This window comes from Pararge aegeria, chromosome 6 (assembly GCF_905163445.1).
Source record: "Pararge aegeria chromosome 6, ilParAegt1.1, whole genome shotgun sequence".
NCBI lineage: Eukaryota > Metazoa > Arthropoda > Insecta > Lepidoptera > Nymphalidae > Pararge > Pararge aegeria.
Window position 1 is genome coordinate 11624344 of NC_053185.1, and position 25035 is coordinate 11649378.

Below are 25035 nucleotides of genomic sequence, written 5' to 3' on the forward strand. Positions count from 1 at the left end.
ACTATAGTGTTGATGGTCGAACTCCGCCGGTGTGCGTGCAGACGTGAGCTGCTCATGTCATCTGATAGTGGAAATGGAAGGTGGGTGGGGATACTCGAACCAATATCATATGGCGGGAAATAAAGTTTTGTAAACTTCTAATAAATAAATTAATGGGCATTTTCTTAAATTATTATGATTCAAATATTCATGAAAAAAGATGCCAGGATTTCCTTAAAATGAATAATTATTTATGAGCTTCCACAACTGTGATATTTTAAATGGATTATTTACCCTCGGGCCAGTCTTCGAAAAGTGCGTCTTGCCAGTGATAACTTAAAATGACTCTGATATTATGTGGTCTCATAGTGGGATATGGAGATATCTATGCTTGGAATGTCCTACTCCAGATATGAGGAGATACGTAGTAGAACTTGAGTTACCAAAATACCTTAACACATAGCTCAGACAACCGAGAGAGGTTGTTGTGTCAAGGTTCTGGCGGTCGATGTGATAAAATTGGTGGTCTTATTCGAACTTATATAAGGTAAATTTTAAGAATTTCTGAATTCAATCCAAATAAGACTGGGGGGATTGCAGCAGCAGCACCCGACTTTCTTTCGGAGCAATTGCTCTGTTTCCAGCTGTAATCATGTGTGATCACGAACAATTGAAAACCTCCTTTAAAAGACCGTCCAACAAATTTGGGAGCCGGTTTAAAATACAACTTTGGTTAGCCCATAAGGTGAACACAATAACGTAGATCAGGCCATTTAAATAATAAATATGTTCTGGGGTTTACTTTAATCTTGATTTGCAAAATAGTAGAAACATTACAGTGCGGTAGCTATATCTGCGATATAATTTAAATTCTAAAACCTGTAGCTGCAGCTACTTCCTTCACTCCTCTTTAATGTCTCTTCGTTCTAGAGGTTAGTATATATAACTACTAGCGGTCCTCGCGACTTTGTCCGCGTATAAGTCAACCTTAAAAGATAGACATATGCTGTCACAGAGTTTTTTTTAGAACTTTTACCTTTAAAAGGAACAACTTGGTGATGCATGATTTTATCGAAACTTTAACCGTTTACGTAGCGCAGGCACCGGAAGCTCCCAAAAGGAAATATAAACACCGATTTTGAAACATCCTTCATTGGTCCTATGCTCCTATTTGCCTTTATCGATAAATGGGTTATCCAACACAGAAATAATTTTTCAAATCGGACCAGTAGTTCCTGAGATCATCGCGTTCAAGTAAACAAATAAACAATCGCCTTAGCTTTATATATTAGTGTAAGACGGATCAGATCACTAAGTCCTCGGTCAGTTTCTGGGATAAGGGCAAATTACGAATTTTGCTATTAAAAATATTCAGTACTTAAGTACCTACCAACCTGCAGAGTTAGGTTCCTTACAGGTAGGCGTAAGGAACCTAACACTGCCTCTAAGAGCACGTCGTCAGGTTCGTTTTTTATCACTAACATGTAATAACTTGCATTGGAGTAGCGTGGTGGGTCCATGCTCTAAAACACTGTCTCAGCAGTAGGACTCTAATTTACTGATGGTATACATAAAGTAGTAAACATACAATATATCTCGTATCTTACGTTTAATGCAGTTTACCTACATTACACACCAATAGCAAACTGCGAGTTGTAAAGAGCTTATTTGGTGAAAAAGTGAAGAAGCCTTAATAAAACTAAATATTTTTCTCATGAAACAATAACTTTAGGATACTTTGTGCTGTGTGAGTTTGCGTTCTAGAACATTCTCAATTTCAATGAATAAATTGAAAAGATTAACAATTACAATCTTTAAACCTAGAAAAAAATAAGTTAATATTACTAAACTTTAATGGGAAAATGTGTAAAAGTAAAAGTTTAACACTTACTGAAGCCCACGTTGAATTTTTCATCATGTTTAACCTTCACTTTTCACTTACATAAACTAAGGAATATTTTATTTCATATTATCGACACAGTTAAGTTTATGCTGGAGATTATTTTCGCGCCATCGTGCAAGGTTTCCGCAGATGCGGCGCAAATGTTCGGACACAACGTTCGTAAACCGTTGGCGCCTGGAGACTGACTGTTTTACGGTTTACCAGTTTACCACTACGTTGAGACTAACGTAGTTTATGCTAGCACAAGATATAATTTACTTGGATCACTGAAAGCAGATCACTCATATCTGTTTCATACTGTCAAGTTATAAAGTATACGATCTTTTCGTTAACTTTTCAATGTAAAGAAAAGTAAAGCAAAGTATGTACCTATATGATTGAAAAGATTGAAAAATAAGAAAAACCATAACATTCAGAAGTATAAACTTTTTTATTTTATATTTTTTTATCGAAGTAGTAAAACTGATGGCTACGACTTTTAACGGGATAAGAAGTAGCTTTCAGGCCATGCGTTATAAATGGACGGGAACATGATTTTCCGTACCAAGGTACAAAAAAAAACAATCAATATTAAGATCGAGCTATAAACACCAAAATAAAATGACGTTTCTTGTAATTTTTAGTATTTATTATTTGTTGTTGTAGTGACCATAGATAATATACCATTTTGTGAAAAATTTGCTCTACCTACATTACATTTTACGGTTTATAAGATACAGGCCACTATCAGACAGAGGGGACTAACTGTGAAAAAAAAATCCTGAATTGGAAGCTCGATCCGGAACTCTTCAGGAGCATCTTCAATTGATGTAGATGTAGATATGAATATACTCCGTTATAACAGGCGAATAAAAAGTATTTTGGAAGATGAAGAAGAAGAAGAAGAATGTATTGCACATACAAATAGAAAGCTAGGTTAACAAAACATGTATAATATAAAATTTATGCGCATAGGCGGCCTTATCGCTTGAAGCGATATCCTCCAGATAACCTTTGGTTGAAGAAATATATTACATAAAACTGGATAGTGCAATACCCAAATTTGCTAATTATATACATTTATACTTACTAATACTACTATATATATATATATCAATATATAAGCTTAAATACATATTACCATTTAAGCATACACACAAAATTACATAGATAAGTATTTTACAACATTTTGGACAGGAAATAGTCTTTTAACCGCGATTTAAAGATATTTAATCATTTAGAAGATCTGTGTGGTTATAAAAAAATCATAAATTACACCATACAGAGTTGTGTGGATTTAGGATTATGTGAAGCTAATGAAGTTCATCGTTATTTTGATAAAATAAGCTCTATTTTATTTATCGAAGTTATGTTTTCTTAATTATTGTAAACACTTTTATCAACAGAACGTCTGTATGAATGAACTACATATGAGCAAGCAAGCGGTCAAGGCAAACTGGCATAATGTAACCGCGTAGGTACAGTGCGAATATGTTTCTCCTTTTACATACATGATACACAACACGCGTCATGATCTAAGTAATCCTTACTAATATTGCAAATGTGAAATTGTGTTTGTTGGTTATTCTGTTTTGCTTAGCAACGGAGCAACACTTATATGAGTTTCAGGATGCGAAGAATACTAATTTTAGTAGTTTGTGTAGTAAAAAATAAATAAATAAAATAAAATAAACATATCAACGTGATTTTTTTTTAAATAGTTCTTCCCATTGGCTTATGAGATGGAGGCCTTGGGCTACTTTTTATCTAAGGAAAGCAACTTCGGTTAAAAAGTAAATCAATAAAGGACGATGACACAAGTAAAAGTATAACCTAATGGTTAACCTTCCTACCTATTTAAAGCGTAGGAAGTTATTTTAGGTATTACAGATAGCGTAAATTAGACTGGTTTTTTTTAAATGTCGTTGTTTTGAAATATACCTACCTTCGTTATACGTTTGGATGCCTACCTATGTACATTTCGAGTTTTTTATAGGTACCTACTCTATTTTTTCTAACTTGAAAACAATTTTTTATTTCATTATAGTTTAAATAAAGCTTGTTTTATAAACAGTATTTAAAAAAAAAGTTATTATCTAAGTACTTAGTTACAAAGTGGTAGGTAGACAGGTAGTAGGTAGCTGCTACCGACGAGCCACTAATATAAGACTTAACTACGCATACCTAGATAAGCATTAAGGGGACTTCACGTTAGGGGATACTGGATAGCGGTTATCGCTTCAGCTTCCTTTTCAGGGGGACCCAGTTCGATCTCCAGCTCACACCTCTAAATTTTCGGAGTTTAGTGCGTTTCAAATTGAAACAATTCAGTCTTAGGTGAAGGAAAACATCGAGAGGAATGCATGCCTGAGAACCAAGAGTTCTCTATAACATGCTCAAAGTCGTCTTAATCCTACCATAACTTAGTTGGGCAGCGGAGGGATGGAAAATGTTTATGTGATGAACATAAATGTTTTTCAATTTCTGGGCTAGATTGCGATGTGTGTATGTATGGTCACATGATTTCTCGGGCTATATAGTACAGATAGATATTATTGATCAGAACTAAGTGTTGGATCTCATGTTCTAAAATCTTCATCAAACTTTCAACATCATTATATCAAGTGACGGACGTCCGTTGATAGATGGTGGATTGTCTTTTGGGATAAGATGGCAATTACCAATAATTTACAGCATTGTTGCCCAGTGATTACCTGTCCCTTTATATGTGGTCTACCAACCTAGGCTAAGATCTATCAACGCCTCATTTTCTTCTTCTTATTTTCTCTTCTCTGTAGGCTTCAGGGCTTTAGGACCCCAAGGTCCATCGGTCCGGTGTACTATGTGCCACGTCCATTACGTCAGCTTATCAACATGTTATGATGTTTTTTTTACTGATCTCATTTCTTATCTGTTTACGTAGAAAAAGTATAAACACCCTTAATTTAAAAAAAAAAAAAAAAAAAGAATATCCACAACCAGGCACTTCCTACCTGATTGGTCCACATCCAACCATACCATTTGTTTTTGTTCTCTCTGAGAGAGTTGCTAACCGTCTTCAGAAGTACCATTTCAATGCCACTTCATAGCGTGAAGGTGGTGTCCACAGCGAACCTACCTACGTAAGTTTGACGTCTCCAATACTGGTTTCACCTTCCCAATCTGTATGAAGAATTCTCTATACACCTTGATGGGTCCTTGGTATACGCCTTTCCAATTATGTTTTTGATATCAAGAAATGTAAAAGGGCAATAAGATGTTGAGGAACGCCAATTTCTAAAACTGCTTTTCACAAATTTTGCCAGTCAACCCAAACGAACGCGTACAATTAATCTTTGTACAATAAAATGTGAAGATGCAGAACCCTGACGCTTTAAATGGTTTTAGTCGGATATTTTACTTATTTCGATTAAGGTCACATTTTTTTAGTATTTGGTCTGTCATCAGAAAAAAAAACCGGGTTCGATACTAAATAATTTAAACCCATTTAAATGTGACTTAAAAGATATTTCCAGATAAAAAAGTAATATTCTAGATAAGAATAGACGCACTTCAAAAATCAAAAAACATGTCAACTTTCATAACTTAACATTTATTATAATAAATAAGCTTATAGGTAAAATTTATTTTTTCAACTAGCTACTTTTATTAATAACATTAGTTGCTTAATCACAGTTGCGTAACGCGTATACTTTAATCATATGCCATTGTAACCTAATGTCATTGCACCTTCTGAAACAAAAAAAATATTAAACAAATGTTACTGGTTGCAATTCGGCTGCACAACTAAACTAAAAGGAGGTCTTAAAACTCTGCTCTTAGGATTCAGTCAGTGTAAAAGTTAAACATTCCATCGACGCTATACGGATTATGATGATGACACGGATTATGATGTGTACAAATTATTAAAACTCCCAACCTAGAACACTGATAATGATTTTTTTTAACGAAAGCTTCAGAAAGCTCAGACCCTGACATGTGTGAATAAAAGCTAACTCACCATAGTTATTTCTGGAAACAATGCGCTGAGATTGAAGTTAGCACGGGAAGCTACCGGCAGGCTTGATAAAGATCGATCAGCACTTGGTCCTACATTTTGTATGTTTGGTTGCATTAAGTGACTATTGAAAAAATCAGGCTGATACTGTGTTGGCATTTGATTTCCAACATAGTTTGAGAATGTTAGCTCTTCTGACATCAAGTTTTGATGTCTTTTAGCTGGCGTCTTATTCTGCCACAGTAAATGACTGTCGTTCCACTCTTCAACTTCGTTTGTTAGTTTAGGCCTCTTGCTTTGGTATTTCTTACTAGATTCCTTTTTGGAAAATTCTAATTTATGTTTCGGTGCAGACTCTCTTCTTGATATCTTATAATTAGATGGTTCCTTATCTTGTTGAAATGTGCTCGTATTGTTTTTCATTTTTATTTCATTATACTTCTGGTTTGTGTAATTACATTCTGCTACTTGACTATAATCTACAAAATCACTTGAAAACGAGCCGCCTGCATAATTGCCAGCCATTAAATTACTACTTCCAGGCATAAAATTTGAATAAAATGAATTTGATATCGTATTTGTTGTGGAATTGTATAATGTTGTTCCTGATAATTGCTGTCCTGCAAAGTTATTCTCAGAATAGTCAAGTATCGGAGGAAAATGTGACACCTGAGCAATTCCACTATCGTGTGAGACATTGAAGTCATTATATTTCTGTGGATTTCCCATGAATTTTATGTTATTGTTGTCGTGCAATTTTTGATTGCATGTTGAACCGCCACGTATTAACGCCTCAGCTGAATAATTGTTTTTGTGCGCTTTGGAACTTTTATCCGGTTTACTATTAGATTTACATTTGGTTTGCGAAAATTGAGTTATATTTTCATAAGGATTAGTAACTTTTGAGTCATTAAAACCATAACAGATTTGCGGATGAGCGAGCATCGGTTTTCTGTTCGATTCGTTCACAACATGGGATATATTTTGTTTTGATGATATCGATTTATGTGGTTCGTTAATAGGCCCATTGGAGCGAGAAGGCATATTATCGCTTGAACGATTCATTAACTGAGTAACGGATAGAAAATTTCCGCAGCTTTGTAATTCTGAATGTGGTAAGATCCTATTTCCAATTTCGCCTTTCTTTTTATCATGTGGACCTAAAGCCAAGTCTCCAACCAAAGTAGGCAGATTTATTGGAGGTGGTTCAATACTAATTTCTGTAGTTCCAGCTGGCCGAGCTGTGGGCCATACCTGATGTTCTTCATGGTTAGACTGAGTTGGGAAATTATGCATATTGATAGGAAAATAACTATCATTCTGGGAAGGTTTTTTAGTAATTTGATCTACTTGAGAATAAGGGATTTTGACTGACTCTTTTAAATTGGTTTGGTTTTGGTTACAATTATTTTGCAAAGGTCTTATTTCTGATGTCATCCAATTTATATGCATTTTGTTTGGAGATTTTTTTGTATATTTTTCGACTATATGCTGGTCTACAACAGGCGACGACTTAACAATATTGGGAGTATTTTCTGTCATACTTTTGTTATCAAATTTCGCAATGCCAGTCTTTGAATTCATATTTGGATTTATATTTTCTGGAGTAAAATAGTTTTGTTGTTTCTGTATAAAATTCCTTGAGACATTGCTATTTGTGTGTATAGACGAAACATCCTCTGGCCACAAGTTAGTACTCTGAGAATAAAAGCTAGAGATGGGTTCAGGAAAAGTACTAGCTTTAGTAACTGGGTTTTTTTTGCTTGGATTTGATACTAAAGGTACATGGAAGTCTGGATTAAATGGATTATAAGCAGTTGAAAACGGGGTAGCAGCAGTTGTAAGAATGGTATCTTTGTGTAACGTGTTAGTACCAGTTGTGCAGTTAACAAAGTCTAAACCTTTATGAGACCAACCTAAATCAATATCATAGGTTAACCTTGAAGAATTAATTTTCATAAGGTTGTCTTCTACGTTTGAGTAATCAGATTTATTTTTACCAGAGCAATTTTCCATTGCACATGGATATAATCCTAAACTATTAAACTCATGACCGGAGGAAATACTGCTTGTACTATATATAGTACTTTTAACTGTGTTAAAGGGATCACTTTTGTAGAATATATTATTAGATGTGGTGTAATTTGTTGCTTGACTTGCTTTAGTACTATTACAGTCAAAGTCTAAACCGAATGTTGAGTCGATTAATGTACAACTCGATGGTATTATTGAAGGTAAATTTAAAAATGGATTCTCGTTTGTTGTCGCAGGTACTGAAGCAATTTTAGCATTCGATGTTTTAGTAGTTTCACATTTTTGCTGTTCAGTTGTTTTATGGGAAACAGTATTAGTAGCAGACGTAGGAATAGTAGTATTGTGAGATTTGCTAGAAGTTTTGCTTTTAATTTCAGTATTTGATTTATCAAAATAAGAGATTTGTTGTGATGGTGTTTCATTTCTTCGGTTAGTTTCTTTGACATTGGTAGTCGGAGCCTCCTCTGCAGGACTGTCTGCTCTATTTCCACTTACTAATGGAAAAGACATCAAGAAAGCTGCAGTCGGCGATGCAGCTAAGAGCTCTTCTGCTAATTCCAAACGCGCATTTCCACCATCAACAACACTTTCACATATTGTGGTATCAATAATAGTGTGCATCTTGTTTTCCTTATTTTTGAATTCATTTTGCACTGCATCTTTGTCAGGAGGAATTTTAGAACTCTTCGTAGAAGCATCTTGTATTATAACAGAGTTTGTAAGTTTTTCAGCAGCAGTAGTGAATTTCGGTAGTATTACAATGGTTTCCTTATTTGAATCACTAATTGAAGATTCAGAACATGTTGGTTGGCTGGTAAAGCTTTCGTCTTGAGTTGTATTAGAATCCGTTTTTGTAATAATCTCTTTCGCAGTGTCTTCAGTATCAAATTTCTCAGATTCAGGAAGTTTTGGTTTATCTGTGTTTAAAGTGTCTTTGCTAGTTTTTATGACTGCTTCAGTAGTTGTGGCTTTCTTATCATTAGAACTATTATCATCGCTTTTACTCAATTCTTCAAAGGGTTTTCCTTTGCTTTCTACATTTTCCTCTTTTTTATTATCTATCGATTCAATTAATTTGGTCTTTTTAGCATTTTTTCGGTTTGTATTATTCCTTGTTTTGGTGCTACTTTTCTTAATTTTAGCTGATAATGGATGGGAGTATGCAGAGATTGGTAGCACATTAACCATTGTTGTTTTTGTGATGTCATTCATATTTCTATTAATAATAGGAATTGTGGTTGGCTTATTTAGTTGCTGAAGACTTGTATCTACCAATACGATTGTTGGACCTTGAGGAAACAAAACAGGCCTCTGTGGAAATATATATGGTGTAGCTGGCAACATAACAATAGTATTTTCTGGAAAAAAAAAAGCCATTGTAGTTTCAAAATTATATTATTGTAAACTTTTGTAAATAGTTCAAAAATATAAATACCTTTTTTCAGATTAGTTATTGGTAATAACTTTGGTAACTTTGGTGGACATTTATACTTAGATGAATCCTTTTTTTCTTTTGGTTTTTGTTGCATAATTAATTTTACACATTTACCATCTGTAAAAAATAAAAAAAATATATACATACAAGTACAAATTATTAAAAAAAATGCAACAAGGCATATAAAGATATTGCATTACATATATATTGCATGATGTCCATATTAACTTTTCAATTTTTTAATTTTACTAAAATCAAACTAACTAACTAATTGATGACTTTTTAAATCAGGCACAAAGTGAATTCATTTTAACCTAACCATGTTCATAACTAAAAGAAACTCTTATTTTATAAAATTTAAGCTGTTTTAAGAAATTTATGTAAGACAATTTACTAACAAGAATTCAATTAAAATTAACACTTTTGTATGTTAAAATGGCCAGCTTTATGAATCAATAAAAAAATCCTAAATATAGGAATTAAATCTGGTAATTAGGGGATATAAATGGGTGAATATAACTCTTAATATAAAGCTGTAATTTTTTCAGAGAATTAAAGGTCACAGGTAAGGTACTTGGTGAGTGGTATCAGTTGCAAAACAGCAAGTATACCATGAATTATAGTAGACTGTGGCATATTATTTAACTTACTTTGACCTTTCTTATTTATCCCAAGAGTAACTTGTATTGAAACATCCCTCTTATTATTTTTTTGTTTTTCAATTGCTTCTAATTTCACTTCTAAGGCTAATATGTCTGCTTCTGCAAAAAGATTTAATTTTTTAATAACTTTTGCCTTTTGCCTCCAACTGCGAGTAAACTTAAAACTAACCATACAATGCAGCATAAAAATTGAATGGGAGTATATTATAAACTACCATATCACACACGTTAGCCTGCTTCCATTTAAGGCTGATTCATTATTTACACTTTCAGGTGAGATTGTAAGCATTTTCAACCAGAATCAGAGCAGAGTGGGGGTTCAATGCTTTACATTTCCAATAGGGCTGCTGATGATGATGAGACCGATAGAGATGAATTGATAGTAAAGATAGAATAAAAGAGTTTTTTTTTTCTTTTATTAAAGGGTTTGTTCAACACTGAACATGTCACCCTCATAGGTTTACACTTTGTTGTACCTACACTTACTTCTAACTACTCTCTACGCCGCATTGTTATAGCATTCTAGCCTCTTGTGAAAACGGAGAAGCCAGAATGCTATTAAAAATACCAATATTCATACGTTCTAAATTAAACTTATTAAATAAATTTGTTCTTTCCAACTTGTTACCTACACATTCCAAAAGGATATGCTGGATGTCTTCCAGCATTTCACATTCTGTACAGTGTGGATTAGGGAAACCAAAACTATTTAGGGGAAGATGTGATATCTAGTCAACACTACTTCCTTTAGTACCTCCTAAACTAACTAAAATTTAAAGACATTTACATATGACCCATATTTTCAGTGTCCCAGTAAGCATCATATTGATGATGATTACTCCAAATATTTTAATACTCTGCATAAGAATATATAGTGTAATTAACATCTATGTTGTCTAGTGATCTTCTTTGTTACTTACTTAGCTGTGTTTTTTCTTGTACAAAGTTTGAGAGGCAAACTATAGCTTTTTGCACTATTTCAATCTTAGGATATTGAACATTATCAGCTTCTTCATTGTTGTTAGCCTTGTTTATAGTTTTCACTACTTCTCCAAGTGTTGAAATTGCATCATTAAATTTTATGCGTCGTTGACGTTCCCATTCTCTGCATCTGCTGAAAAATTGTAAGAAAATTCAAAATTCAAAAATGTTTTATTAATGTTTACAGGCACTTATGAAGTGTTTATACATGTAACACTTTACACTAATGTTAGTGATGGTGATAACTGCATACGTTAACTTAAAACGAAAGCCAGGAGGGTTAGTCTAAGAAGAGCCCACAACAAACTTAGCCAGGTTTTTTTTGTTATCACCATCTCATAGTCTAGTTAATGTTGAGCTATGAAGTAAGAGCAATTAATACCCAAGCTTTTTTATCATACATGTAATCTATATAATATCTAATAATATTATAATATTCAAAATGTTACTGACATTTTACATTAAACAGTTATTTTATTTAATATTCAATTAAAATTACAATCATCCATCAATCAGATACAATTTCTCATATTACTTTGTTTCATTACAGACATTGCATTGACTCAGTTCCCAATAGGATGATTTGGTTGATGATGATAGAAATTGGTGAATAGTAGGCAAAATTTAATTTTTTGCAATAAAACAAAGATGATTGCAAAGGATCAGATAATTTGCAATTACCCAAGGTTAGGTAGGTTTAGGTTAATTTCCTTATAAGGCAAAGTATGTCATTAGATTTTATATTCCAAATATAACTTTTCTTTAGTGTTATAAATCCTCAAGTATATCACCGCTCCCAGGGAAGATCCACTGTTATTTTTGACGCTTACCAACTAAATCTGTGATCCAACTCATTGCCTGGAGACTTGGTCTCACAAACACTATTGCCCATATCAGCAACAAAAATTCTAATTTAAACTAACCAAACTTTGGTGAAAAACATAAGATAAGGCGTGCAAAATCTTCTTAGACCCTTTGCAATTGTACGAGAGTTTTCGCACAGACTTGGTTTGTCCAATTATCCTGATATATAAGTACTGTATGTTTTATTTTAAACCAGGGTATCCCTTGGCCTAGAAAACGTGCAATTTTTTTTGTAAAAATGGAATCTGCTACTTGTGAGGAACGAAAGCTTGTGTGGGAATATGTGTTCATACAATGTATGGCATTCTTACCAAATCTAACAGCAGGTACAACTCTCAGATCAAAACACTCATACACATACATACATATATATCTGAGTATTTAATAACCAATTTCTTTAGAATTAATATACAATATCAGTAATATTACTGTAAAAAACCAATGAAATGTTTTATTTTTGTACTTAATATAAACTTAATATAACTACTAACCTTGGTGTGCGTTGTTTATTTGTAGGGCTAGGTCCCATTCTACCAAATGTATTTTGAATATAAAGTTTAAAATTGCTTGCAAATCTACTTTTAATTATTACATTTATTTACAATGTACACATTCATAACTTTACTTTGACTGTTGCTGACTGCTGTGACATATCACATAGGCTTGTAGTAACAATATCGATATGTCGACATTTCGATATTTTTTCCTACATATCGATATAAAAATCAAGTACATATAGAAAATGTATCAAATACCGCTGCAAACACGAACTTAAGCGTCACCTGCCGCTGCTCCTAGCTGTTATTTATTTTTATTTATTTATTTTTATTTATACACTTTATTTGTACACCACAAATAGGAAAAAAAAACAATGGACACAACAAAAACAAACTTAAAAAAGTAGGATAGCGTAGCTGGGAACACGACAGGATCACCGGGTGTGAAGTGTTCTGAATTTCTTATAAGATTCCGCAAGTTTTGTACTACCAAATATTTTTTTATTTTTAATTATTAACATATCCTTAGGTCCTGTATTTGTGCAAATTCTAGTATTTTAATCCTCTTCCCATCCCCCCTTATGTCACCACTTCTATGGTTAAGATATTGCTGCTCCGAATTGCGTGTCACCGCAGTTATAAATAAATATAGACAAGCGTATGGATACTTTGCAATGTATGACATTCTGACGAACTCTAACAGTAGGTACAACTCTCAGATCCAAACACTAACGCACATACATAACTAAGTATTCAAATACAAATTTCTTTAGAATTAATATACAATATCAGAAATATTACTGTATAAAACCTACACATTAATGAAATGTTTCCGTAATGTACATACTGTGTACATAACTGACACATTTAATTGATGTGTGTTTGTTGTTTGTTATTCACTGTTTGCTGTTGGTTGCCAAGCGTATGGAGGCAACCTCAGAGTGTGGTGTAAAGCCGGACCCTAATTTTTAGCCGGGTTTAAGTAAACAAATTCAGTCATCCAATCTCGCCAGTCTCTTGAGCCAAAACCACAAAAAAACAAATTTGTCGGTTTATAGGTCAGAAAGGTGTGGTAGCACGTTAAGAGCATAGCTAATCAATTAGTCATTGTTTTTCCCAAAACGTCATTCAACAATCGAATACTTCGCTACCAAGTACCAACTAGGTGTTTCCTGCGTAAATCGTGTTTTCCTTTTGTAATTTGTATCAACCAGCAACCTTGTGCCTACTTCGTTATTTTTGTTCTATATTTTCTTTTTGAGAGCGAGGTTCATAAAATTTCGTTACAGAATATAAAGTTTTGAAGGAGAATAGACGTGACGAATTGAATAAATACAACACAGTTACAAAAGATACTTCGTGAATCTTGCGACATATTAACAAAGCCAACATGTCTCTGTATCCCTCGTTGGAAGATATGAAAGTGGACAAGATGGTCCGCGCACAAATGGCTCAACACCAAGCACCACCATCGTACCATTCGACGTATCAGCCAATAACTGCTTCAGCCGCAACGGCCTCCCCCAGCGTTCCCAGACATGTTTATCCTGCGCTTGGAGATTACATGGGATTGGAGCTCTCACAAGATGTTATTGCGGTCAACATGCCTGAATATCAAGTACAAACCGTAAGTTTTTTAATTTTTAATCTATTTAAAATTAGCTTGTTGACGGCAATCTCACCTGCAGGTGAGACAATGCACTAAGAAGGCAGCAGGCTACACCTGTTAGAGGTATAGGAGTTATATTATGTTAGTAATTAGTTTCTATGTGGCACACACACACACACACTACACTGGAATACTAAATTGCTTGGTAGCACATCTTTGCCAGTAGGGTGTTAACTAACCAAGATCAAGGACCACCAGACAAGACCAGACAAAATTAAGATTTAATTTATTTTTATTTTAAGTACACACACATTGGTTACACCCTTAACACACCCTAAAAATTATTACTTAAACAGAAATAATTTTGTCAAACAAAACATATGTTTTGTTGAATATTTGACTCCCAACTATATATCTGTGTCTAGGATATAATAAATTTACCATAAACTTGTGGCTTAAAACTCTTGAGATACTCCAAAATGACCAAAACATCAATAATGATGTGTTCGTAGCTGCAATTTATTTTCCCAATTGACCCTCCTGACATGACTGACATAGTACTACAGCATTCGCCACCAGGTAGGCTGTAAAGTGTAAATAATTTTATAATTGGGTTAGCTTGATTAACAGAAATCAATTGATTTACCATTATGTTGAAAAAGGAAGAAGGTTGTTAAGGTACGGCCACCAAAGCTGTTAATGCTCATGGTTTGGCTCTATTTGGCATACACTGGCTCCTTGTTCTTAAAGGCAATTAGCAATCTGGGTGCTCTGGTTCTCTAATCTGGGTGCAAAAAAAAGATAGGAATTCTTATTAATGTCTAATTATTGTTTTTTATTATAACAGTTTCAACCTTCTGGTGCATTAAGTATGGTAGCGCCCATCTCTTCTCAGTCTCCAAGCCTTTTAAAAGCGACTGTCACAAATGGGATCAGACAAATCATACTTTGTAAAGATAGAGATGGAAGGTGCGGCTTGAGGCTTCACTCTGTCAATAATGGAGTATTTGTGTGTTATGTTGCTGCGGGAAGTCCAGCTGCTTTGGCTGGGCTTAGATTTGGTGACCAAATTCTGGAGATAAACAATGTGACAATGGCTGGAATGACCATGGACCAATGCCATGCCATTCTGAAGAAGGCTCCTGTAAACGGGATTACCATGGCTGTTCGTGATAGGTAATTATATGCGTTTCTTTCTTGCGTTGGAACACTATAAAATAAATTTCTTAATTCCTGGACATACAATTTAAACAATGAAAAAATTTTCATTAAAATCTTGCCCTTATTTTTTTTTGTAATCAGGGTCTCTCCTGACGCATAGGTCTTCTCCAGGTGTTTTTTTTTCTTGTTGTTTCCTAATTGAGTTTTTTCACAGTATATTATTCTTTATGTGCTAATTTTATATGTAAGTTCCTTACTATCCTTATCCCTTCTAATATTATCATTGCAAAAGTGTGATTGTTTGTTTGTTTGTTTGTTTCTCCTTCACATCCTTACTATACAAGCAATCAACTTTATTGCATAGGTTGAAAGGGTGGAGAGTAACATAGGCTACTTCTTATCCCAAGAAAACAAGCTATGGACTCATGATAGAAGTGGACGAAAAATGCGGGCAAACCTTATTTAATTAAAAAATATTTTATTTTTAGGCCTTTTGAGAGGACTGTGACTCTGCATAAGGACTCTGTTGGACATGTTGGATTCCAATTCAAAGATGGAAATATTGTTGGATTGGTAAAGGATTCATCTGCAGCAAGGAATGGTTTACTGACTGACCATCAAATACTGGAAATAAACACTGTTAATGTTGTGGGTATGAAAGATAAGGACATATCAAAGGTGATTGATGCCAGCCCCTCAGTCGTAAACATAACCATTATTCCACAATATATTTACAAGCATATGATAAGCAAGTGAGTATTGCATTTGAATCATATAAATTGGGAAATATTTCATAAGCATATACATCCCCACACACTATCATCAATACTGGATCTGCAAGTTAGGAACTTTACTAAACTATGATATATTTTGAAATAGTTAGTAGTTAATAAGTGTTTAGTGATAAATATATTTTAACCAATTTTATTTCTCGAAAAAGGAAAGTAGTTGTTTTTTTATGCATCACATTATCTATGACTCATAGAGCTAGATTATATGACTGTTTGAAAAAACTAATCTAATCAACTAAAAAACTAATCTAATCAAAACTATATACATTATATTCTGCTCCTGATAAGAGAACATCTATTATTAAACAATTACGTCACTTAGCCTTGTCACAGATAAACCAATGCTTTGCTTTTGCACAACTATTATTCCACAACAAGTAAGCCAATTACACCTGGTGGCAAGGGATGATTGTTTGTTATGGCAGTTGTATTAAACCCAAACCCCTTATTGGTCTCTACACAGTATCCTGTTGGAACGCTAAATGGCTTGGTGGTACATCTGCCCATATGGTTGTAACTAGCTACTGGCTTTATACAGGTTGAATTTCCCTCTTCCTAACAGGGCCATTTCATCTTCTTCACAGTGTAATCTTCCTCTCTCCTTCCTTCTCTAGAACCTTTTAAACTAAATAAATAAATAATAATAGGCTACTATAACAGTCCACTGGACTTAAGGCCTGTTCCAACTGGTTGGTATGCTCGTAATCTCCACACTGTCCAGAAGGCCTGGAGATCGCAGTAGGTGGTAGTAATAGCACAGTGGCTGCTGCGCGCGCGCTCTTCCTTATATTTCCTTACTGACCTTGTACAACACCTACTATCCCAGATCTGCCATCCTCACACTGCACCAATTCAAACTAGGTCACCAATGGTCAATGCCATCATGGTAACCACCATGATGACATTGACCATTGGTGAACTGGATATATTGTTAAAATCTCTTTCGATATTATTAAGTTAAGTCTAAAAGTTTGATACAAGGCTGGTTTGCAAGGAGTAGACGCGGGAATGTTCTTAGGTAATTTAGGGAAAATGTGTTTTCCAGGTCTCCTTACAAACAATATTTAGCATTATAATATTAGTTATAATTTATCTGTCTTTTTAATTACAGGATGTCAAGCTCATTGTTCAAAGAACTGGACCGTACACCAGCTGTGTAAAATTTAAAGAAGTTGGTAAAATGTTTATAATTTATGAAATTGACAAGTATTTCACAGATGCACGAATTATATAGTTTTATATTTAGCAGCACTTATTTTGTACTTTATCTTTGTTTAGAAATTTATAGTGTCAATATATTATTATGATCTTATCTTATAAAGACTGTGTTTAACTCTAATCTACGTACAAAATAATATGACTTTCAATTTTAATTGTGTTACATTATAAACAGTCTGAATATTATATTTTTTTCATGAAAAACTACATTTATAATACAGTTCAAGAATTTCTTTTTTTGACATTTCAGATAGACAGACAGTTTAATTTATTTTATAAGATTAATAATTTTTTATTATACAATAGTCAGTAAGGGCTGTGAAGATCCAATTTTGTTCTTAGTATATTATTTCAAAATTATATTTTGTTTGGACTTTGCATAGCTGATGTTTTGAAATTGTATTTGTGTTTAAGTTTTTATGATAGTAATTTGTTTGCAATATGCTTAAACTTGCTATTGACAAGATAGTCCTTTGCATTTTTTATATATAAACATTATTATTTTGTTAGTTGTTACGCAATAACGAAAAATACCGAATTACTTTAGTTTCGTAAAAGAGAACAAGTGACCCCAAGACTATGCCAAATTGAATTTTAGCATTATATTTTGATTAAAATAGAATAATTAATAAAACGAATGCCTATTAAGGGATGTAAAATTTACCAAAGTCCAAGCATTACAGCTATAGCTATTGACAACTATTTGACATTTTCGACCTTAACAGTTACGGGGTTTTCAGGCGACTAGCTCCTAAAACTTAGGTATATCTGTTCAAGTTAATAGGGCGCAATTTCATAATATTGTTGAAAATCCATTTGCTGTCATTCCAAAACGCCCTTAGTTTTACTTCTTACGAAGAAGTACTTCTTCTTCTTCTTATTATGAAGATATTCTGCCATTTAAGGTGCCGATTCTCTAGTACACAAACCTCTAAACTAAATTTAGTTGACAAGTAGTGTTTTCCATTTACTGATCAAAAAAGGAATAATACATAACTGAACATAATTTGCCATCATTAGATACAAAACCAGATATCTATTTACATTAGCTTCAATAATTATTAAAGCTGTAGTAATATATGTGCCCCTGAAGTTTGCGCACGACGTTGCGCACCACACACATTTTGAGTGTCCGGTGTAGCGGGGACGGTAACAGCGCACGTCTGGTAACTTCACGCAGACGCATTTAAGTTTGAATCGCACTGTACCTGTAATGGCTTTTTATTTTGACGGCTGTGGGCAGCGACCCTGCTTTCTGAATCCAAGGAAGTGGGTTCGATTCCCATAAATGGAAAATGTTTGTGTGATGAACATGTATGTTTTTCAGTGGGTCTGGGTGTTTATCTGTATATTTTTAATAAAAATATTCATCAGTCGTGTTAGTACCCATAACACAAGACACGCTTACTTCGGGGCTAGATGGGGATGTGTGTAGTGTCGTAGTATATTTATTTATTTTAGCTATAATAACTATTATAGCTAAAATAATAAAAATAATATATAATAATTATTACAGATATCAGCTATTACGCTGTTTGGCACTGGAAAAGGATAACTCTATTTTTAGATATGTCAATTAAGTTTACTACAGATATATCTGTTCTACAGAATTGGCACCATTGTAGAAATACTTTTGTTAAGCGCCACACACATATATCACATTCCGCATACTATATTTTACATTATACAGGAATGAAATCCATAAGATCAAGCTGTTATTATGGCAACAGTGATGCTTGCAAAACTAGACATTATTGCATTTTAGTTTCTTTTTAGTTCACACATTTATTTAGTTCATTTTCGATGTCCATGACTCGCCATTTATACCTTTATAACAAGCAATTTAATAATTTCATTGACATTAACATTAAAAACAACGTTATAATTTCTGTTGCAGTATCGGATTTATTTCAATGATCGTTTTGTTTTGGTTGAAGACAAAGACTTTGCAATTGATAGTTTCTTCGAATGTTGGTTACGAGAATCCTAACAAATTTCTCATCAGAATTGCAAATACTTTGTCTTTTTGTTCTTGTCATGTTTGTCAGAATTTGTCTTATTATTGGATATTTTATCTTATGCATTTTCTGAATACTGAACCTGATTAAATGTAGAGATGTTTTCAAATATTGTAACGGGTTGGAATCTATACTAACGTCAAATGCGGTATAAGCTATCGTGGCATGTAAATTAAGGGCCAGTGCAAAGGGATGGCAGGTCAGAGTATTTTAAATTTTTCCCCAACGTAAATTTACTCATTAACTATTGGGAAAAAATACCAATGCTTACAGATCGATGCGAAATCTCGTTTGATGCCTTGAGGTTTGAGAAATTCGCGTTGGGTAAAGATCAAATGCTCTGCTGGGAGGGCATTCCAGGTAGGCGTTATCGTAAAATACGAATATTATTGAATATTAAAGGAATCACGAGACGCTTAAAATATAAGTGTATTCATACGAAGATAAAAAGACAGGTCAGGACAGGGACTGCCCGTTTGTCGTTACATGGTTTTTTCACATCTCTACCTGGGTTTCCTCAGCCCGCATCGGTAATTTGCCTCGACACGAATCCATACCTACGTTCCCACGCATACATACATTACTAAATATTTGTCGTTTACCATTTGGGATTCTTCTTAAATCGCTTGGTTTACATCTTTTAAAAGATATTATTTACTGCTAAGTACATAGGAGCAATAAAATGACCCTTGTTACATCTGCTGTTTTATAACTTTCCTCCGAACACAATCCTCAGGGCAATAAAATGATAAAATAGAAAAACTTAAGCCTAAAAATGACCATTCCACATCCATAAGTTTTGCCATAGAAATAAATAGAAATAGGATGGGTTTCTACTTTTTAGTTGCTGCCATTTTAGGTCTGTGTACAACCGAATTAGCACCAATGTCCTATTGGTGCCAATTCTGTAATACAAAATCTCTTTATAAATAACAGCATTATTTTAATACCTGCCAAATTAGTTGAGATAAGAGATTTATGTACAATAGAATTGGCCCCACTATGCCTCGACAGTGTCTATTAGATTGTGAAGCCATAATAGAAATAGAATATTTAGTGTGTAATGTTAATGACATAAGGACATAATGTACGATTCATTCATTTTTGGTTCAAAAGTGATATAGGTATTTTGTTAAAAGTAGCCTTCCTGAATTTTTTTATTATGACATATATTGCAGGACATATTTGTATCTAAATAGAAGATGTCCTTAGCCGTGGTTTAAGATTGCATCCTCGTCACACTACTAAATATCACTTGAAGAAAAGTTATCTTTTATGACAATTACACGATTTTAGGGTAAGATTTAGTATTTTTATCACATTAGCAATCTAAGTTTTCTATAGACAGGCATTTTTTAAATAAAGTTCACTCGAATTTTGTGTCATCCATTGGTTGATTTATTATTTATTCAGAAAGAGAAGTCTTTTGTTTCTTTTATTTGTAAATATATATATCTACGAAACAGAAACCTGTTGTTTATGATTTCCAGTTTGAAAGTTCGAGGTCTCAGATAAGTGATATATCTGGCGTTCTTCGCTCTCAGCTAGAAATGAAATTTATAAAACGAATTGTCAAATCAGAGTAATAGTTATATATTCAAATACTAAATTAGCCTATTTTATAATTACTAATTTTATCTCAATTTTACTTTACAAACTGGCAATGTTTTGTATACTATGTTGTTTTCTTTAATGTTGAAATAAAAAGTTTTCTATATAGAAAGGCTTTGTTTCATGGATAAGTAAACATAAACTAATGGGATAATAATTCGAAATGTTTAAATTAATGCCAATACATATTTTTCACACATCGTCCATAAAATTAGTATGAATTATAAAGTAAACAATACATAATAGTTTTAAGATAGTTGTTAAATATAAAAGCTTGTTTCGTCAGCTTTCATGTATCTAGATGGGAGATTTGGCTTGTGGAGATAATTAATATTATAGTTATGCCATGATAAGATTTTTATATTATTGGAAAATTAAATTTATATTACATTTATGTGTAGTTTTTCTTTTAAAATACTGCCTAACAATGTGTTTGTGCTTAATAATACTTTAATACTTCCGCAAACTACAGTTTCTTGACATAATCATTCGATAGGTTTATAATCTCGTGTTAGTGATATCCTACTAATCCGAACAAGGTCACCGTGGTGGACTACGGTCTAAACGCTTCACATTCTGAGAGGAGACCAGTGTGTTGGGCCGGTGTGGATGATGATGATTATTTTTAATCCGTTTAATATCATACGACGATTGTAAAAGCCCATAAACCCGCATTGGATCAGCGTGAATGGTATAACTATACTCTGAAGTCTGAAACTATCCTAAGTAAGAGTGGCGGCCTGTAATTAATAACTGTTCAGTATGAGGATAATGAAGATAAACAACCAGTTTAATGATCCCATAAAATATAAATTGTAATGTTATTAGTAGTCTACCGGTGATCCTTGGGCAGTTACCCTGGCCAACGAATTAGTTTGGCCATCCAAAGGGGCAATGCTGCCAGCATCTTAGGAACTGTGCCTCGCTGCGGTGGTTTCGAAGACGTTATAGTTTTTATTTAGTTTTACATAGTTTATTTTAGGTTATATTTATAAAACATATACCTACTGTTGTAATGTAATTTATATTTTATTTTTAAAACATTTCGTGAAAGGTATTTAAATTAAATGTTTACTTGCTATGTACCCACAATTTGGCAAATAAATAAATATTATATTATTATCATTATTAGAACCAAAGTTGTATAGAAAATGAAACATAAACGCCTAGCCTCTTAGGGAAAACAAATAAATTTATAGAAAGGGGCCTATATTCTATACCTACTTATTTTGGCCTGTGGTGATAGCACATTAGACCACAGTTTTCATCACTACTCTTCCCGCCGGTTTCTTACGAGGTGACTAATGAATGAATGAATGAATTAATTAATGAATGAATTAATTAATAGAATCTATCGGAGAACGGGAAGCGGTGATAACGGGCAAACCGTCCTCTTGGGAGAGGCCTTTATTCCAGCATGGCTAGCATGGGCAGGAGACAATTATATCCCTTGTATGACAAATGTATCTTCTCCCACAGCTTTATCAAATCTCAGAGCACCGGCGCTCAAGTCAAAATAATATCCAAATAATATATGTGTAATAATAAACGGGGTTAAACTACTCCTATTCCATGTTCCTATTCGGGTTTTAGGAGGTGGACACATTAATTATATCCCTTGTTAGGGGATATAATCGGGGGATATGATTTTTTTCTTGCCTGCAGGGGTATGTTACAGGCTATTGATGATAAGAGTTATAAAAATAAATTAGGGTAGGCAGTTCTTTTGTGCACGTATGAAGAGCACGCCACTGCATGGAGGAGGTACTTAATTTTAATAATAACAGCATGTTTGTAACAATTTTTAATAAAATCAAGTAATATAGTACAATCACATACTTTAGATAAGTAATCATAAAAATCAACCAAATATACCACACTAGGACTTGATCAGTCCGTTCTATACGCAAAAATTCAATCATTAGATTCGGAAATAGCTATTCTACATTGAAATATTATTTAAGTCATTAGAACAATTACTTGCTATATAATAGGATCAGCGTCGACAATGGAATCGAGAGTGGTAGGAAAAATTTCCCTTCTAATATTATGTCTTTCTTATCCAATTCAAATAAGTACATTCTTAACCAAAACCGTCACATCTGTGAGACACCACATTATATTAAATAGGTTTGTAAAACAACATACCTAAATGATTCGTTGGTTGTTGAGTTGTAGTAAAAAATAAAAATATTACCGCTTTGTGGAATTGATATACTGAAAGCGGCCTCAAACATACAAATTAGCAAATTTAATAATTGAAATTGAATTAATACTTTTTTTTTAAAGTCTGCGCTGACCCTTATTTTTTTTTTTTTTTATTATCAGTAAATTATGTAGAAAGGATTTTGAAACGTCCAATTAGGTTTCAATACGATTTCAGGACAAGACCATGATTTCGGTACGAAAAAACTATCGTCTTCAGAAACTGGGCAGTTTTTTCTCGAAAAATACTCCATCGTATACAAACTCCATAGTAGACCTGTGAAAAATAAATAACAATTCTTAAAACCCCTTTTGAAATAAATGACCAAGTTATTTTAACATTGTTTTTAACGTGTCCTGCACGATCCATTTGACCGCATGGAATCGAAATTGGAAGTTGGAACCGCTCGGCGGAATTTTTCATTACTGCTTCTGAAGCGATTAAAATTAGTGGGTGGAAATATACCCTATTGTTTGTTTTATTGTTTATTTAGGCGTATTATAGAACAACGTATCAATAGTATGCATGCATAGGTAACAATAACGTGAAATGAAAATATTTTTTCACAAAATGTACCTTTATTGTAGAAATTATTTTCATGGCATAGATTTTTTTTTAAAAACTATGTTATTCTCCGTTGTTTTAACTAATTCTGTGCCAATTATTAAGTTGATTGGTGCTTTAGTAAGGGCATTAAGGAAGGACGAACAAAGAAACGGTTTTTGCATTTATAATATTAGTACGGAAGTAAGGATTAGAGCTATTGCCCTACCGACATTTACAAATCGCACGACCTTGTCTGAGGTTGGCTCTTTGGGAAGTTCACAATGTAAGTAGTGGGTGAGGAGGAGAGCCGTGGCATGTAGTGGGCCGGTAATAGGTTGATATGATGACGATGGCAGCGTGAAAAAGACAAGCACTATTGTAACTCTACTCACCATTTCCAATGAAAAACGACAACCACATCATAAGATTGGATGTGTTGGGATATCGGCGACTGCTGTTAGCAGTTAGTGGCAGCATAAGCAGTCCGAATACGCCAAATTCGACCATGAGCACGGGGTAGAAGAATCCGAATGAGAGCGCTAGTATCACTTCGTGAGCTGCCGCTGACACCTTGAAAATAGTAAATTGAAATTATTTTATATATAATAATCAGAAAGGAGATAGATCGTGTGTCTACTATCTATCCTTAATCGCGTAACCCATTAATATTAGACACGGCAGAAGGGTCCTTAATATATAGCAGCTTTTAGAAATATTTAAGAGAATAATATATTTTATATCGTGAATGATAATGTGTGTCGGTTATGGCCCTGTGGTTAGGATTTCGCCGTCCCTTTCGAGGACTTAGTTCAATCCCCGACACGATCTCTTAACTTGTCGCAGTTACGTGCATTTAACAGGTTTTCACCGAAAACATCGTTAGGAAATCCGAATGCCTAATGGTTCTCCATTGTGTTTGCAAACCCGCACTTGGCCAGTTTGGTTGACTCCGGCTTAGCCCTTCTTATCCGAGAGGGATCCGCGGCCTGTAGGAATTGGTTTGATGATGGTGATGATTTTGATACTCAGTATAGACAAAAATAATCATTGGCCTGCAAGTTGATAATATGTAAGTAGAATCTAGTTTGTTTCGTTCCGGGCTAGTTTCTGATCTATATACCCACGAACGGCGAGGCATTATCGAGGTATCCGCATCGTTACAACTGGATATCCCATGCTCTATTCTCACCAACAATAAGTCGTTCCTATTATTCAAAAGTATAAAGGCACCTTCTAGGCAAACGACTGCATAAGCAATTGGTGGATACCATCAGATATATTTCGGTGCAGGCAAGCACGTCTCTGTTTAGCTGAGTAAAGGTTTAGGTAGGTTAGCCGGTCAGAGTGGGGGCTCTGGCTGCCTGCTCTCTTTTTGAGACCCCGGGGAGACTGCAGCTTGTTCTGGCACAAGCTGTGCAAACGAGGTTAGGAAACCGTTTTTCCGGAGATGAGCCTCATGGACATTGCATTAGGAAAGCACCGGTGTGCTGTAACCCGAGCTACCCTTCCAGTAGGTATCTCATAACGAGATTTCCTCCTAAAAT

General features: G+C 34.0%; 4 protein-coding genes across 4 annotated transcripts in view; 1 reads left to right on the forward strand and 3 right to left on the reverse strand.

The window, feature by feature from the left end:
- The window catches only part of LOC120624697 (guanylate cyclase 32E-like), a 72799-nt gene extending 70900 nt beyond the window's left edge, over nt 1–1899 (reverse strand). Inside the window, exon 1 of the mRNA XM_039891373.1 lies at nt 1871–1899. Coding sequence (XP_039747307.1) covers nt 1871–1897 — 27 coding nt within the window. The 5' untranslated portion in view covers nt 1898–1899. The remainder of the gene's footprint in view (nt 1–1870) is intronic.
- Nucleotides 1900–5476: 3577 nt separating this feature from the next.
- Nucleotides 5477–12459, reverse strand: LOC120624695. The gene is made up of 6 exons (XM_039891371.1): nt 12326–12459; nt 10910–11103; nt 9978–10088; nt 9328–9444; nt 5862–9250; nt 5477–5593 (listed from the first exon to the last, which is right to left on the reverse strand). The coding sequence occupies exons 1-6, from the start codon at nt 12361–12363 to the stop codon at nt 5582–5584; spliced, it is 3861 nt and encodes a 1286-aa protein (XP_039747305.1). The 5' UTR covers nt 12364–12459; the 3' UTR covers nt 5477–5581.
- Nucleotides 12460–13450: 991 nt separating this feature from the next.
- Nucleotides 13451–17297, forward strand: LOC120624771 (syntenin-1-like). The gene is made up of 4 exons (XM_039891498.1): nt 13451–13958; nt 14788–15116; nt 15590–15853; nt 17004–17297. Exons 1-4 carry the CDS (start codon nt 13722–13724, stop codon nt 17050–17052), a joined length of 879 nt encoding a protein of 292 aa, XP_039747432.1. The 5' UTR covers nt 13451–13721; the 3' UTR covers nt 17053–17297.
- A 5239-nt stretch (nt 17298–22536) lies between these two features.
- LOC120624244 (sterol O-acyltransferase 1) overlaps nt 22537–25035 on the reverse strand; it is a 38255-nt gene continuing 35756 nt past the window's right edge. Inside the window, exons 9-10 of the mRNA XM_039890682.1 lie at nt 23884–24061; nt 22537–23221 (exon numbers count right to left, since the gene is read on the reverse strand). Of these exons, the coding sequence (XP_039746616.1) occupies nt 23064–23221; nt 23884–24061 (336 nt within the window). The 3' untranslated portion in view covers nt 22537–23063. The remainder of the gene's footprint in view (nt 23222–23883; nt 24062–25035) is intronic.